At 40.9% G+C, this 15,192-nt stretch overlaps 1 protein-coding gene across 1 annotated transcript in view; it reads left to right on the top strand.

Annotated features, from left to right (window-relative positions):
- Positions 1-15,192, top strand: part of LOC121434000 (serpin B9-like) — a 46,763-nt gene that overhangs the window by 28,466 nt on the left and 3,105 nt on the right. The window contains exons 2-5 of the mRNA XM_041632721.1: positions 10,708-10,885; positions 11,568-11,705; positions 12,163-12,280; positions 14,419-14,561. Of these exons, the coding sequence (XP_041488655.1) occupies positions 10,718-10,885; positions 11,568-11,705; positions 12,163-12,280; positions 14,419-14,561 (567 nt within the window). The 5' untranslated portion in view covers positions 10,708-10,717. The remainder of the gene's footprint in view (positions 1-10,707; positions 10,886-11,567; positions 11,706-12,162; positions 12,281-14,418; positions 14,562-15,192) is intronic.

The following is a 15,192-nucleotide window of genomic DNA, read 5'->3' as shown; positions in this document are numbered from 1 at the left end:
AAGCAGTTCTCAATTCAGCATCTTGACAACTTCTGTAACGCTGTGAGGATGGGCATATGGCGGAACCATGTTCCACGGTGAGGGCCCATTTCTCCTGGCACTCTGATCTTCAGATGTCCTCATTCATCTCCCCCTTTCCTGACCTCATCTATGGCCTTTGCCAGGTCTCAGGGCCACAGAGTGCTTTGGTTCCCTGTTATGTAAAACAACAAAATAGGCAAACAATTCCACTAGGTAACCACAAAGTTGTCTTTGGTGACCCTAATAAACACCACACACACTGCACAGACAAATCATGCCAACTATATACACTGTGCTTTCCTGGCTCCTCAACTCCTGCCATCACTTGTCTTAATCTGTACACATCATAGTAAACACTTCTGTGGATGATGACAGCTATTGCAGTTTTCCAAGTGATTGGTCCTTAATGTACACTTTAATATTACTTTTCTTTGCTGTCCACCAGTCACCAGGTGTGTGTCCACCACTGTGCTAGACTTGGGGACAGATGCAGACAGTGTGGTCCTCTAACAGTTGGACTTCACTACTTTCTCTCAAATTATCTATCTGCCATGACAGCTACCTTGAACTACTATATTTTCCCCTGCTGAAGTCATGATTCTGTAAACTATTGTTTTTCTCCACAAGCAATTGTACTAGTCAAGTTCTGTGGCATCCTAATGACCATTTCAAAATAAATTTTGTTTTCTCACCAAACATGTATGCTGCTGAATAAATAAGAGCGTGAAGTCTGAGTTTGCATTTGCTTTAATTAAAAATATCAACCTTGGATGAGGAGGCAGAGTCAGCAACTAGCTGATAGAATGTAATCATAGAGACAGAGGGCGTCTGGAAGACAGATGGAGAGATGCACAGGTGGTAGGGAGGGACTTTTAGCATGGCAGGTTTTTGGTTTTTTGTTTGTTGGTTTTTGGTTTGATGGAGCAGAAGGAAGACAGTGGCAAGGAGGAATTAACAGCAAGTTGCTCTTTAATCTCTGACTTAGCAGGTTTCACCCAGCCTCTGACTCCTGGGTTTTATTAATACATAGAACAATTGATGCTTATTTAAAACTACATCTATTTAAAGAGGTAGAAGGCAGATCTGGTAGGATGTAAAACTCCTGCCGGGCGGCTACTAGAGAAGCATGTCAATAACTATGGAGTTGCAATTATTGGCTGAGTCAGCAGTAGATGCAGAACAAACTCCCCACCGCCCCACACAGGACTGAATCTGCCACCTCCATGTGTCATGGTGACTTTGATAGCCAAGTCTCAAAATCCTGTATCTCTGAGGGTTGTAATCACTGGTTCCAGTTTAGCAGGGATTTGAATGTCTTTTGGGTAATGATAATATTAAAATATTGTTTTGTGCTATCCTGCTACATCGAAACGCTTGCTCCAGAGTTGGAAATTGACTGTACTGATAGCTGATCCACCTTAGTCTATGGCAGGAGATAAAAAAGTGAGACAAAACAGTTTTAAAAAGATAGAATATTAGCTTCACTTAACTGCCTGAAACTTTTGCTAAGATATAAACCTTATCTCAAGACTTATGCAACTATTGTATGAATTTTCTATACCCCAAGATTTAAAAGCTTATTTAAAGTGGTTAAAAGTCTATAGAATCTGTAATAAAAATTGACTTAAAACTTACAACACAGAGTTAATGATTAAATATTTATACACACGTAACCTTACCATTCGGGTTGTAAAATTCAGCAATAGACAGCACCACCATCATAAATGAAAACAAAACACCCAATCAATCAAAGTCTATAGTCTGGGACATTCTCTGAACACAAAACCCTTGCTTTTCAACCTCTGTAGTTCTGCTTCTGGCTAACTGTTTGTTGATTGAAAACTGCATACCTGAAACACGTGTTTTATGCATAAAGCTCACCCTGAGAACACCTCGACAAAGAATCACTAAGAATGTATTTCTAGCAGCTGGGAGGCAGTGGCACATGCCATTAATACCACGTGTGGGAGGCAGAGGCAGGTGGATTTTTGTGTTCAAGGCCAGCCTGGTCTACAGAGCAAGTTCCAGAACAACCAGAGCTATAAAGAGAAATCCTGTCTCAAAAAAAAAAAAAAAAAGAAAGAAAAAGAAAAAAGAGGATATGTCTAGCCTCCCTGACTACGAATTTTGTTAAACATTATCTATTTTTATAAATTGAGTCATAGAAAAAAACCAGTGATTTTTCTGGAAAGTGCCCTATGAAAGGACCAAGAAAATTAAATCACCAGTTTCCCCCATGGACTGTACTTATAATTTATACTAAAAGAGCTATAATCAAGAATTGTAATATTTATAGGCCAAATTAACAGGTACAAAATTGTAAAATCCTAATCTACAAATTACTAACTTGTTATAAACACTTAAAGATAATTAAGACATACAGATTGATAGTCACCTTATAAAGGATGAGATTCTAGCAAACATAAAAGTGAGTGAGGCAACCCAGAAAGACAAATATCATATATACTCATATATCATATCATATACACTCACTCAAAAGCAAAGGAAAACAGCCTACAAATCACCCTCCCAGAGAACCTAGAAAACAATGAGAACCCTAATCTACATGGGAATGAGGATCTAATCTACATGGGAAGTAGAAAAAGACAAGATCTTCTGAGTAAATTGGAAGCATGGGGACCATGTGAGAGGGTTGAATGGGAGGAGTGAGGCAGGGAGGGGAGCAGAGAAAAATGTATAGCTCAATTAAATAAATAAATAAACAAACAATCAGATTCTTTAATATGTTCAGAACAAAACTTGTGCTCATGCTTAGTTCAATATAATTTTTTTTTACAAAATGAACTTTATTTAGTCTCCTGCATAAGTTTTCAAGGTTAAGGCTAAAACAAGTAACTAATACAACTAAAGTTTATTTAAAATCAGGCATACTTCAAAGATCGCCCTCAAAAATTATCAGAGATCTGCTGAATATGGCACTGGATATTTAACACTCTCTAACAATGTACAACATTTGATTCTTTCAACACAATCTGTTTCCTACCAAGTCTCACAAGATCTCATTGTTTCTGTGTATTTGGAGGCTACTTTTCTGCACTTCCCCCACTTTGAGAAGAGCTGCTGGGTGCAAGAGGCTGTGGGAATGTACAGCAGTGACAACTAGTATTTAACAGGTAAACCCACTTGGGGAGCCCCACTTGCCAAAGCCATAGGGTTAGTGACTATAAATGACTCGTGATTTTCTGTCCATACCTTTCTCTGGTGCCACTATCATACCTCCCTAATAAGAGCAACTGTGGGGTTCTTTCCATAAGCATTTGGTGCTGTGTTTTACACTTACTGGGCAGACACATATCTATGGATAGTCAGGAAGATGACTTCTGCTCAATTGTATAATTCTGATGAATAGATATGCTCCTATGATACTTTACATTACTTACACTGGCAAAGGATTCTCAGTCACAAAGACAGCCTTTACACAGAGAGCTAACTTTAGATTCCAAAAGAAATACAAGGCAGGCTAGTTGCCCCTGAAGATGAATAACCAGTTACCCAAGGAAGCAAACAGAACGGTTGAAGGTCTCAGGCTACAATCCATAGTTAAATATTCTGTTGATAGGACAAAAAAAAAAGTTATACTCACACCCTAGACCAAAACATTCTGTAGGCAAACCACTTCCTGGGTGGAATCTAATTTTATCTCCTTAAAGAAACTGGAACCTTAGTTGGATCCTTAGACTTTTGTTTGAGGTAGAAAGGTATCTACTTCTCTATTTCTGAAATACAAGGTCTATATATTAGCCACACCTGTTGACAATAACCTTGAGAGAGCAGAACTCTCTGTTCTGAATCTAGGCGGGACCTTTTATTGAGGTAGAAACACAATAACCTTGAAGAAATAGAAGTAAGTTCCAACTCTTGACTTTTGGTCAAGGTGGAAATAGGCTCACATTTTTAGACCTCCACACTTTTCCAGAAACTGGCTATCAAAGCTCAATTTGGTATTGAACTACTGAAATCCAGCAGTCAAAAGTCCCATTTGTCTCTCCTAATCAACATGCCCAATTAAAATTAAACACCTCATCCTAGCATGGGGTTTCCCCCTTTTACCTTTATAAAGCGCCATTTTGCTATGGGCTATGATTGTTTCCTCTCCATCCAGAGGTAGTCCTTTATCCCTGTCCTGGAACAAATACCCTTGCCCCCTTTCCCATGTTCCCTGCCCCTTCTACCTCACCTGCTACCTTTTGTCTTTGTCTTTTATTCCTTACCCTCCGTCCCTCTGTCCCTCTTGGGGACAAATAAATCTCCTTTGCAGTGAGAACTTGATCTTTAGGGTCCTGAGTGGATTCTGTTTCTAACAATGATGCTATGACCAAGATATTGGCCTATAGGATCCCTCCCTTGGCCCAGTTCTTGCACATTCAGACCTTAAGGTGCCAGCCTTCTCCGAATTGATGAGTTTTCCCCTAAACACCCTATGTTCCTACAGCTGATGAGCACATTCTGTTCAGTTCATTGTAGCCGGCAAGCTTTCCTTTCTTTTGGTGAGTACACTGCTGGAATCTGGTGAACAATTCCTAACCATCCCAAAGCTCAGTTGACAGATTCAGGATTCTTCTATACACCCACTGGGCTCTGCCTCTTGGTGATGGAGCCTGGGTGACAACCTCTGTCCTTCCTTCCAGATATCTCTGTTCTTTGCCTCTTCAGAGAAATGAGAATGCTCTGTCTCTTGACTTTGGCTCACCAGTCTCCACTGGAAATAGGAAGGCTTTATTCACTCAAGAAACTCATAGTAATGGTGCACTTTAGCACCCAGCAATAACTTTGGTGCCTGAATATGTGTCTGCTTTCTTTTCTGTCTGCTCCAAGACCTCTGTGTGACCCCTTCACACTCTGAACTATTACAAATAATGTAATATTTCATCTCCTATTTCACCCTTTGAATGCTACAGGAATACTGACTGCCAGGAACTCTGTGCATGCCTGCTGCTACACTGCCTGTGCTGCCATGTCTTTCCCCATCCCAACTACATATAGCCCATGGTGCTGAGGAGCCCACCTGAACCAGAGTCTCAGCCAAGCCTCTATTGCTACTACTGCTACAGTCCCCATTGTCCACAGGTGCCCCCACTTTCCTTTCAGATCTCCTGAACTACAGTAAAGCTCCAACACCACTTTTGATTCTCTCCACCCATTTGGCATCAGTCCATACACAGAGCCCCAAGCATTCTGCATGGGCCCAGTCCAGTCTAGTCCAGTCCAGCTTGGCCTGGAGAGGAGGCGTCAATGCTAATCATCAGCAGAGCATATCACTCTATCCGACATTCCTTAACAACATCAGTGCTCCAGTTTCTTGCCTGTCCCTCCAGGAAAAGCAGCTTCCATAGGCCTATGCATGGCTTTCATGAGTATTTCCTCCTCTGTCCTTCTAGGACTCTGGCCACATGCCCATCCTTCAACTTCCTCCTTAGTTCTGTAGCTTCCTTAGGCTAGTGTAGAGCTACTGAGATGTTTTGCCACCTCTGCCTCTGGTGTAGGAGTTCCTTCTGTCAATGTGTTGCTTTCATTGGTTAATGAATAAATAAACTGCATTGGGCCTGATGATAGGGCAGAACTTAGGCAGAGAGAGAGGACAGAACTGAATTCTGGGAGGAAGAAAGCAGAGTCAGAAGAGAAGTCATGGATCCTCTGCCTGAGACAGACACCAGTTTGAATGTCTAGTAAGCCACTGCCACATGGCAATACACAGATTAATAGAAATGGGTTAAACTAATATATAAGAATTAGCCAATAAGAAATTAGACCGAATGGCCAAGCAGTGATTTAATTAATAGAGTTTCTGTGTGGTTATTTCAGGTATAAGCTAGCTGGGTGGCTGGAACAAACAAATAGCCCTCTCCTTACAACATGCCTCCATAACTTTCAGAGTTTGTTCCAACTGTATCACATCAGTACTCCAAGCAATTTCTTGCCTGTCCCTCCAGGAAAAGCAGCTTCCATAGGCCTATGCATGGTTTTTGTGAGCATTTCTCCTCTGTCCTTCTAGGACTCTGTGGCCACATACCCATGCCTCCATTTCCTCCTTAGTTCTGGAGCTTCCTTAGGCTTGTGTAGGGCTACTGAGATGTTTTGCCCCCTCTGGTTTTCAGAGATTATTTCAACTGTATCACTCCTCAGTGCCTTCAACTCCTCCTTCCTGTTGCCATTACTCAAGTAAGCTCCATCTGGTTGAATTAAATAGCCCCATCCTCATCCTGAAACTAAACTTTCCAGCCACCCACCAACCTGCACCCAGGGTATGCTTAACACCCAACGTCAGCTCTGCCTCTGCTGTTGCACTGTTACAGATGCCTTGCCCTCCCCCACTCCCTTCCAGAAGTCAAATTCTCCACTTTTAATTATCTTATGGCTCTTCTTATCTCAAACCTCACTCTGTCAGAGCCCTTGTCATTTTCCCAAATTATTAACCAATTCCTGCCCTGACACTGCCTACAGGTTAAACTGAGTCATACAAAGATAAATGATTTACCTGAGATTGACAAGATGTTCATTATAATTACTAGCAGAATTGTAATTCATATTTTACCCTTAATAGCAATACTATGACAAATATGAAAAGTAAATTGATAAGATACAAACCTTAGAAAGACAAATAAATAAAAATAATAGAAATAATCAGACACAAACAGAGGAATTTAGACAAGAACCTACTGAGTCACCAAATGATCAAACTGGAGAGGGGTGGCCTAACATGATTAGAAAATCATCTTTAGGCTACCCAGTTACTATACAAGAACTACCAGAAAACAATGATCACCATCAATGGTATCAAAAAGTAAAATGGAATTCTATCGAAATATAAGATTTGAAGAGATTTATGAAAGTGGTCATTTCATACAGTATGCAGTCACCCTATGTGAAGCAGGTGTTAAATTCACGGGGAAATCAGGATAGAATTTCCCTGAAGACTGGAAAGATTTGGCAACAGTGATATTGGAAGCTGATCTTCAGTTACAAAGGCAAACATGGTGGAAAGGGGAAGTTGGGTCATAGAACAATGAAATAGGGCTTGAGGTATTAATATTTTCCAAGATTAGTTTCTAGGTAAAAGTCAATGTGCTGAGTTACAAAGTCAGCTTGAATCTGTTAGTTTCACCTTGGTGCTATGTTTTTTAGAAGTTTTAAATGCTTGGGATTGGGACGAAGAATCGGGAAAGTGGTTTGAGTCATTTACTAAAATTATACAAGGCACAAAAGAAGTCTTGACTGATTTCTTGAAAGGTTGACTTCAGCTATAAATAGAAAAGTATCTGATCCAGAAGTCAGACAAATATTAATAGAATTTTTGGCTTTTGAAAATGTTAATTCAGAATGCAAAGCTATTATTAGGCCTTTAAAGGGAAAATTGGAACCAATAAACGAATGGATTCAAAATACGGATGATAGTGGATTTTACATTCATGATGCTATTCTGATAGGAGAAGTAATTTCTAAAAGTTTGAAGAAAAAGCAAAATGTCATATGTTCCAGTTGTGGTAAACAGGGTCACGTGAAAAGGAATTGTAGGCAAGGTATTCCTAGAAACAATGTTTTTTTTTTTCAGGAATAATTTAAAAATAAGTCCCCAGGATTCTAGAGTATGCAGAAGGTGTGGCAAATGCTGGTATTAAACTGATTAAAGTAGATCAATAAGCAACAGGTAAGGTAACACTAGGAATAGAGAAGGTTGAAATCTCCTTCAGGGTGAAGAACACAGGGTGACTGAGGAAGCAGATGCTGCACTGCACGTAAATGACCTAACCCTTCCCTCAAGCAAGATGAGAAAGAAAGCTTCAAGCTGACATACCTTCAGCTGCTGTCACTTCCTGCTGGGTCAGGGGTTAGAAGACAAGTGGTGTGAGCAGCCTCTGTGGACACATGGAGCCAAGCAACAAGATATGAACTCCCTGAAGAAACCAATGGCACCAAAAACCTTCTGGGAGGAAGAGATTGGTGGGAAGCTGGGCATCCATAAGACAGGAAGGAGAGCACATGGAGAGGAAGGCTTTCTAGACTGAGTCTGACACAGGGAGTGGGGAACTGAGTGAGCTCTCAATCTCAGCAGAATAAAACCTTGACCTTGGGGAGAACGGGATGTGTGATCCTGTAGATGGTATTAGCTGATCATTTGTGTGTGTGTGTGTGTGTGTGTGTGTGTGTGTGTGTGTGTGTAAAGTCTCTAATGATCCTATTTCCCAACAACTCATCTTGAAGTTCTGTTTATGTGTCTTGGTCTCATGTGGGTTAAATTACTATAGTTTTACAATTTGTTCTTAAATAACTGAACAAATAGAAATTGACCTCAAGTAAATAAAATGGGGGAAGGTAGGGTTCTTTAGCATCATTTTAGGATGTAATTTTGGAGACTCACTAAAGCCACATGTGTAGCTACTGCTAAGACACTGAAGGCAAGCTCTCCTTGAGACACATGAATGCTCATATGTGTCCCATTCTCTCTTTTCCTACTGGGTCTTTCTTTGTATATTACGTGTGTGTGTGTGTGTGTGTGTGTGTGTGTGTGTGTGTGTGTGTGTGTGTGTTTGTGTTTCTTAATAATCCAACTCTGAGTTATACTGGCTCATCCTGAAATTCCTTTCTGGGGGGAAGCCAAGTACTATGGCTTGACCTGAGTTTAGGTCTTTGAAAAGAACTCAGCCTGTTGAAGGTGGCAGTGTGCAGCATGTCTGTGGCCCTCACCCCAATCATGGGCACATGAAACAGTAAGAATGAACCTAGGAAACATCACGGTACTTTAAAAAGACCACACACATGACCACATATTTCATTCACAAGAAATGGTCATTACTGGCAAACACCGGCAGAAAGCAGATTACTCATTGATAGGCAGGAGGGTGGGTGTGGGAAATGGATATTGATAATCAGAAGAAAACATAAAAATCAGGGATTGGATGGTAATGACTGTCATATAGCTACACAAGTATACTCAAAGGCACAGAACATATGTTTTAAACTATTAGTATCTTGAGAACAAGGGTTTCTGATATAAATACATCTGTCCTGGGTCATAGTTCCTAACCTGACATCACCATAGCCAGGTGGACAAACATCCCCAGGATCTCAGAAGCACTCCAATCCAGGGTTCTGACCTCTGTGGGCATCAGACATGCAATTAGTGCACAGACATACATGCAGACAAAACGTTCGCATACATAAAATACATTACTTTAATTTAAAGATAAAGAATGTAAGGCACCTAAGGTGCCAAATTTGATGAGGACTCTCATTAGTTGTTGAAATACACTGTGCCCTGTCCAGGGATGGAGGACACGATGTTCTGTGCAAATTTGCCTCCATGTCTGTTTCTGCCATTTGACAAGGAGAAGTCCTCCAATGGAGCAGTATATACCCCAGCAGTTGGGAAAGTCTCTTCTGGAAGTTAGCACCAGGATTCTGTGTCAGGGTCTATGCTAGTGCAAACCTAACAGGACACCTGGAGCCAACTTCTTCACAGCTGAACCTCTTGCATGGATGGAGGCTTGTAATCAGCTACAGCTTCCAGGCTCTTTTGGCACTCTGGAGAAGCTTCTCCCTTGGTGCCCTGTCATTCAGAGACCCTAAGCACCCACTGGTTTTTTTTTTCCTTTCTTCAGGGCCCAGGTGTTCCCCAACCCCCACCCATCCCCAGCCAGCAGAGGGCAGAGCTGGATGAGATCAGGTCAGGTCACTGCCTCCACTCTTGGCTTGGGGCTCTGAGATGATGTCACCACCCTGCAGTGAATAAAGAAGCTTCCTGAACAGGGTAGGCTGCTAGACTGCACTCCAGGAGCATCAAGCCTTGAACACTGCACTTGGAGGCTGTAAAGGAGACAGGTGAGGATGCCTGGCTCAGTCCAAGTCTATGGGACCAGCAGAGTCCATGTTTAGTAGAGCCAGCCTGAGTCGGGGGAAGGAACTCCAGGAATCGAATGTGAGTAAAAGTGACAGAGGGCACGTGGTATCTGATGGGTATTCACATAAGAAAATTCTCTAGAAACCCAGTTGGCCATTGGCAGTGAGCCTGGGCTTAGTGCTGGAGTCCTGAAGCTGTATTGATTCATCTCGGTCAGGCATAGGTGCTGCTGGGTCTCAGTGGTTTTCTTCATTGTCTTCTCTCCTGCTTCCTCTCTGGTCCTATCACCGAGCCCATTTGACTACCTCAGCCCTCTCCTCAAGTATCTGTGAATTAACTCCTTTCTTCTGTGTGCTCTAAAGGTCAGCTGGCTTGCTCCAATCTGAGCTCTCCTCATTCCCTCCTTAAAATAAGTGATCCCATGTTGACTGCATGTGACCTGGATGTTCATGGCTGTTTTCTTCTTCCCTTCCTCTTTCTCTTCCTTCTCCTCTTTATCCTTGACCTCACCATCTTCACAGAGAAAAGCTAGACTGTATGGAAGGAGACTAGAGTCCCTCTCTCTCAGCTGTGTCCTGTGTGTGCAGTCCTGAAGATCTGACCTTCTACCTACACATATGGGACAGATGCTAGTTTGGTCTGCTGCCGTGACCACACTTGGATAATAACCTTAAAATTGGAAGGACTGTGACTGAGAATGAATTTGTAAAATCCAATTTTGTGTTCTTATAACTTTGAAATGAGAACCAAGAGTAGAGTCCCAGATTTCCCCGAGTCAGATCAGTGAACCTCCAGCGCTGTACTGAGTACCATTTCTCCTTTGCCTCCAGACTCTGCATCATGAACACTCTGTCTGAAGCAAACGGCACCTTTGCCATCCACCTTTTAAAGATCCTTTGTCAGAACAACCCTTCGAAAAATGTATGTTACTCTCCTGTGAGCGTCTCCTCTGCTCTAGCTATGGTCCTCTTGGGGGCAAAGGGTGACACTGCAGTCCAGATATCTCAGGTAAGTTCCCTGTCACTTGACACCCATTTCACATACCTAAGAGCTGCAGAGAAGCAAGGATAGGAATATGCATAACCAGTTTCATGGGACAGGGGCTAAAATGAAGGAAGAGAATATTCTCCTGTAAGACTTCTTTAAAGCAATGATTTTTTCATGAGTAATGACTTGGTAAGGTCTCAAAATTGTCTCCAGACTTCACTTAGAAAATGGTGCATAAATTGATTCATGGTAGGTATTGTGGCAAGGCTTTAAATTCCAGCTTCTAAGGAGATATAGACAGGATGATCACAAGTTCAAGGCTACCTGGACAACTTAATTCCACAAGAGGTTTGTCTGTATTTTTGTGTAATGGAAGGAGGGTGTTGCAATTACAACTCAGTTGTAGGACTCCTGGAGAATGTTTAAGGCCTTTTGTTTAGTCCCAAGTACTTCAAAGAAAAAAAATGACAAAAATATTTGAAACACAGGTTTCTTAGATCTAATTCATTTTTAGAGCAATAGAGTTTGTAATTATTTATTGGAAAGTGAGACTAATACCTGCCTTTAATTATTTTGATATCAATTGTCTTTACATCAGAACCTCGTATCCTACCTTAAACATCTCTTATTAGCTTGCAAATTCTGTTTACAACCAAAATTCTTCATTACTGATGTCATACTATTTCATTGTTTTCATTCACAGACACTTGGTTTAAACACAGAAGAAAACATTCATCGGGGCTTCCAGTGGCTTCTAAGAAACCTGAACAAGCCAGAAAAAAAATACTTGCTTAGAATGGCCAATAGGATCTTTGCAGACAACACTTGTGAATTACCCCCAGTAAGTTGAATCAGTAGAATGACATCAATTGCTTTGAAAATAATTGTTGCTATAGAGAAGGATCCCAGAGATCTTGAGGAAATTAAGGGGAAACATTTAGCCAGAGCGATTGTACAAATCTATAAGACCTCCATTTAGAAGACTGAGACAAGAAAGACACGCGCTCTAGGACAGCATAGTCTCCATAGTGAGACTCGACTCCCTAAACTTGGACCAAGACCAAAATTCTATAACGATACTTTGAAATATTTTGAATCTAATTTTGCGTAATTTTTATTTATTCAGCTCTGGCTATTCTCACTTACAAAGGCCTAGTACAAAAAGATGCTTGTTCTTTAAAGTGATATCTACACTCATTTTAGTTTTGTTCTTTAATGTCTTAATATTCAGAAGGTCAGGATCCTTGCAGACACTTTATTTGCCCATGTTACCTTTCTGAATGATTTTCTCTCCAAAGACCTATAAGGAGTCCTGTCTCCAGTTCTATCACTCGGAGCTGGAGCAGCTGTCCTTTGCCAAAGATCCAGAGGAGTCCAGGAAGCACATAAACACATGGGTCTCCAAACAGACTGAAGGTCAGAATTTCAAGTTATTTCACACCCCACATTCTTGTCCTTTCCATCCACCCCTCCCTCTTCTTCCTTCCCTCCTCTTTCTTTTAACTTCCCTTCTCCCTCATGGACTAATCTCATGTTATTTCAGGGAGTCAAAGAGATGCAGACTCACATCATGATATGTGGTATAATTTAGACCTTAGTGAATTCATGGAGGTTTTATTCAGACAGTTAGATTTGAAACATAGGGTTATTTGTATATTTCTTTCTTTTTAAAAATGGTTTGTATTTATTTTATGTGCATTTGTTTTTGCCTATATGTGTATCTGTGGAAGGGTATTGTATTCCTTGGAACTGGAGTTACAGACAGCTGGGAGCTACCATGGGGGTGCTGGGAACCGAACTTGGGACCTCTTGAAGAACAGTCAGTGCTCTGAACCGCTGAGCCATCTCTCCAGCCCAGTTTTGTGTATTTCTTCACGACAGAGGGATGATACAAACGTCATGAGAAATCATGGGCCTGATTTCAAGTTGAACAGCTTACATTAGAAGACAGGGGTGGTATGCGGTGTTGACAGGTCATGTGATTCCACCATGGAGATTCATGTAGAGATCGTCCTCATAAGTCTTCTCTGGGCTCCCTCTTCCTATGGTCTGTATTGCCCCGGCCCCCACCACCATTATGTAGAAGAGGATTCCTGTTTCTGATTCCACCCTTCCTGCCTCAGATCCCTCACTTACATGTGGTGAAAGCAGCCTTGATTTCCATTGAAAACACTCTATCAGGGCTGCTCAGCTACATTGACCTAAAAGAATCTTTCATTTGGGTTGAACCTTTTTTGTTTTTATTTTAAAGATAATATGTTTGAGAATTTGTCTCAGAGATATTTGACACCGTTGTCTGATAAGTAGACCAAACAGCTCTATCCCAATAAGTATATTCCTATTTGTGCTAACAGAGTGACAATAATCATGAGAACCTTTTCTTAAAGACTCCGCAATTATTTGCCCATTTCTTTTTGTTAGAATCTTACCTCTTCTATACTTTTGATATTATAAATGAGCAGGATTCTCTTGACCATTGATGGGATCTCACTTAATGGAGAAGAAGGGAATCTGTTCTCTTGCCTATGTTGTTTCTTTTGGTGATGGAGAGTGTAGAATAGTAATAGCTATTCAACAAACTACTTTCTGCCTTTGAGTCTCTGACATGTTGTGCTATGCTAGAATTGGGCACGGCCATAGTATTGTAGATAAGACTCTGTATCTAACATTAGTGTATTACTCTGTGATCTCTAGAGGAACAGAATGAATATATAATACAGATGGGATTTAAAAGATTGGCATATAAAATACAGGCTGACTGGATGTAGGGGGATGGCCTTGGACTTCACAAAGGGCAGAGTTGCCTGCCCTCTCTTAAGGAGTAATCCCACAATGATCATCTGCACGTGGTGTGTTTGAGAATCTGGGAGCATTTCCATTCTCTATGAGCCTGAAGATCTTATAAGACTCAGTCTGGCATGGAAAGCCTAGAAGATTCTAGAAAGTGACTAGTCTTTGTCCACATGAAGGCCAAAGTTACTGAGTCCCAGTGTCAGCTAAAAACGGTAGGCTTAGGGCACAAAGAGCATAGACGCACTCATCAGCGAGGGCTGAAGGCAGGCAGGCAAAAGCAGTGCTGCTTCTCCCTCGGTCCTTTAGTCAGGGCAGCACAGGAAGGCATTGCCCACGCTGGGGAGTGTCTTCCCCCTTAGTCACTTTCCTGAAAAATGTCTCCACAGGACTGCCCAGAGACATGTCTCTTAGTTGATTCAAACTGTCAGGATAGTAACCATCAGAGCATCCAAGGTTAAACATTAGTCCCCTGTGACCCCTTCTTCTGCTTCTTTATTCTCCATCCTGGAGTCACTTTTTCTGCTTTTTCCAAACCTGCTTTCTGTGAGAGACTTGGAAATCATTCAGCATCCTCATCTTCAGGATGGTCATTCGGTGCACATGATCTCCAGTCATACATTGATGCTGGCTTCCTGTTTTCTTTTCTTTTTTTTTTTTAGCAAAATTTGAAAGTGATTCTTGAATCTGCCCATATGTAACATCATCTTATTTCTCACGCGTGTATAAAACGAACCCGAATGATGTCTCTGCTTTTTCAAAAGGGAAAATTCCAGAGTTGTTGTCAGATGGTTCAGTTGATTCAGAGACCAGGCTGGTTCTTGTCAACGCATTATATTTCAAAGGAAAGTGGCATCAACAGTTTTACAAACAAAGCACAAGGGAAATGCCCTTTAAAATAAACCAGGTAAGGAACAGTATCCAAAAGTTCATGCCAGTGTGTCAAAGAACTTGCATGGAAATGTGTAAAGGTGAGTGTTTAGCTCTGGGGTTCAGTGGTAGATATCGCATGTCTTGTGGGGTGCTAAGCTTGATCCTCAGGCAAAAAACATGGAGAATAGGAAGGCACATAAAACCATTAGAAACTAATATTTTTGAGTGAAAGGTTAAAATATGGAAAATTGAGAGGAATATAGAACATTAACGGCCTGTATTATTTTTCATCCTTTTGGGGGCAATTTCCACTTTTGACAATTTCTCATGTGACCATTGCTTCTACCTCTCTCTAAACTAAATTTTTCTAATGTACAAAAATGTCAGATATGACTTCTTACATTATATTAGTATAATATATAGATGAAGCATGATACATAGTAGAAGGGATTATACAAACGTTGATATGATAACATATTTTAATTAAAATAAACATTTTAAACTATTAGCCAATTTATCATTAATAAATAGGATTTACAATAGTCTAGCATTGAAACAGAGTGAGTGATTCAGTTTCAAAGATCTCAGTTTTAATTGAAGAATATTTAAGTAGTTTGCTCAATCTCCATATAAATAAAACTTAATGAAGTTTGCAGCCTTACCGA

Source organism: Microtus oregoni, unplaced genomic scaffold, assembly GCF_018167655.1.
Source record: "Microtus oregoni isolate MIOR12 unplaced genomic scaffold, Mior012 000042F_ref0000377, whole genome shotgun sequence".
In the NCBI taxonomy this organism is placed as follows: domain Eukaryota; kingdom Metazoa; phylum Chordata; class Mammalia; order Rodentia; family Cricetidae; genus Microtus; species Microtus oregoni.
The sequence above is the reverse complement of the archived record's forward strand: the minus strand, read 5'-3'. Positions and strand labels throughout refer to the sequence as shown.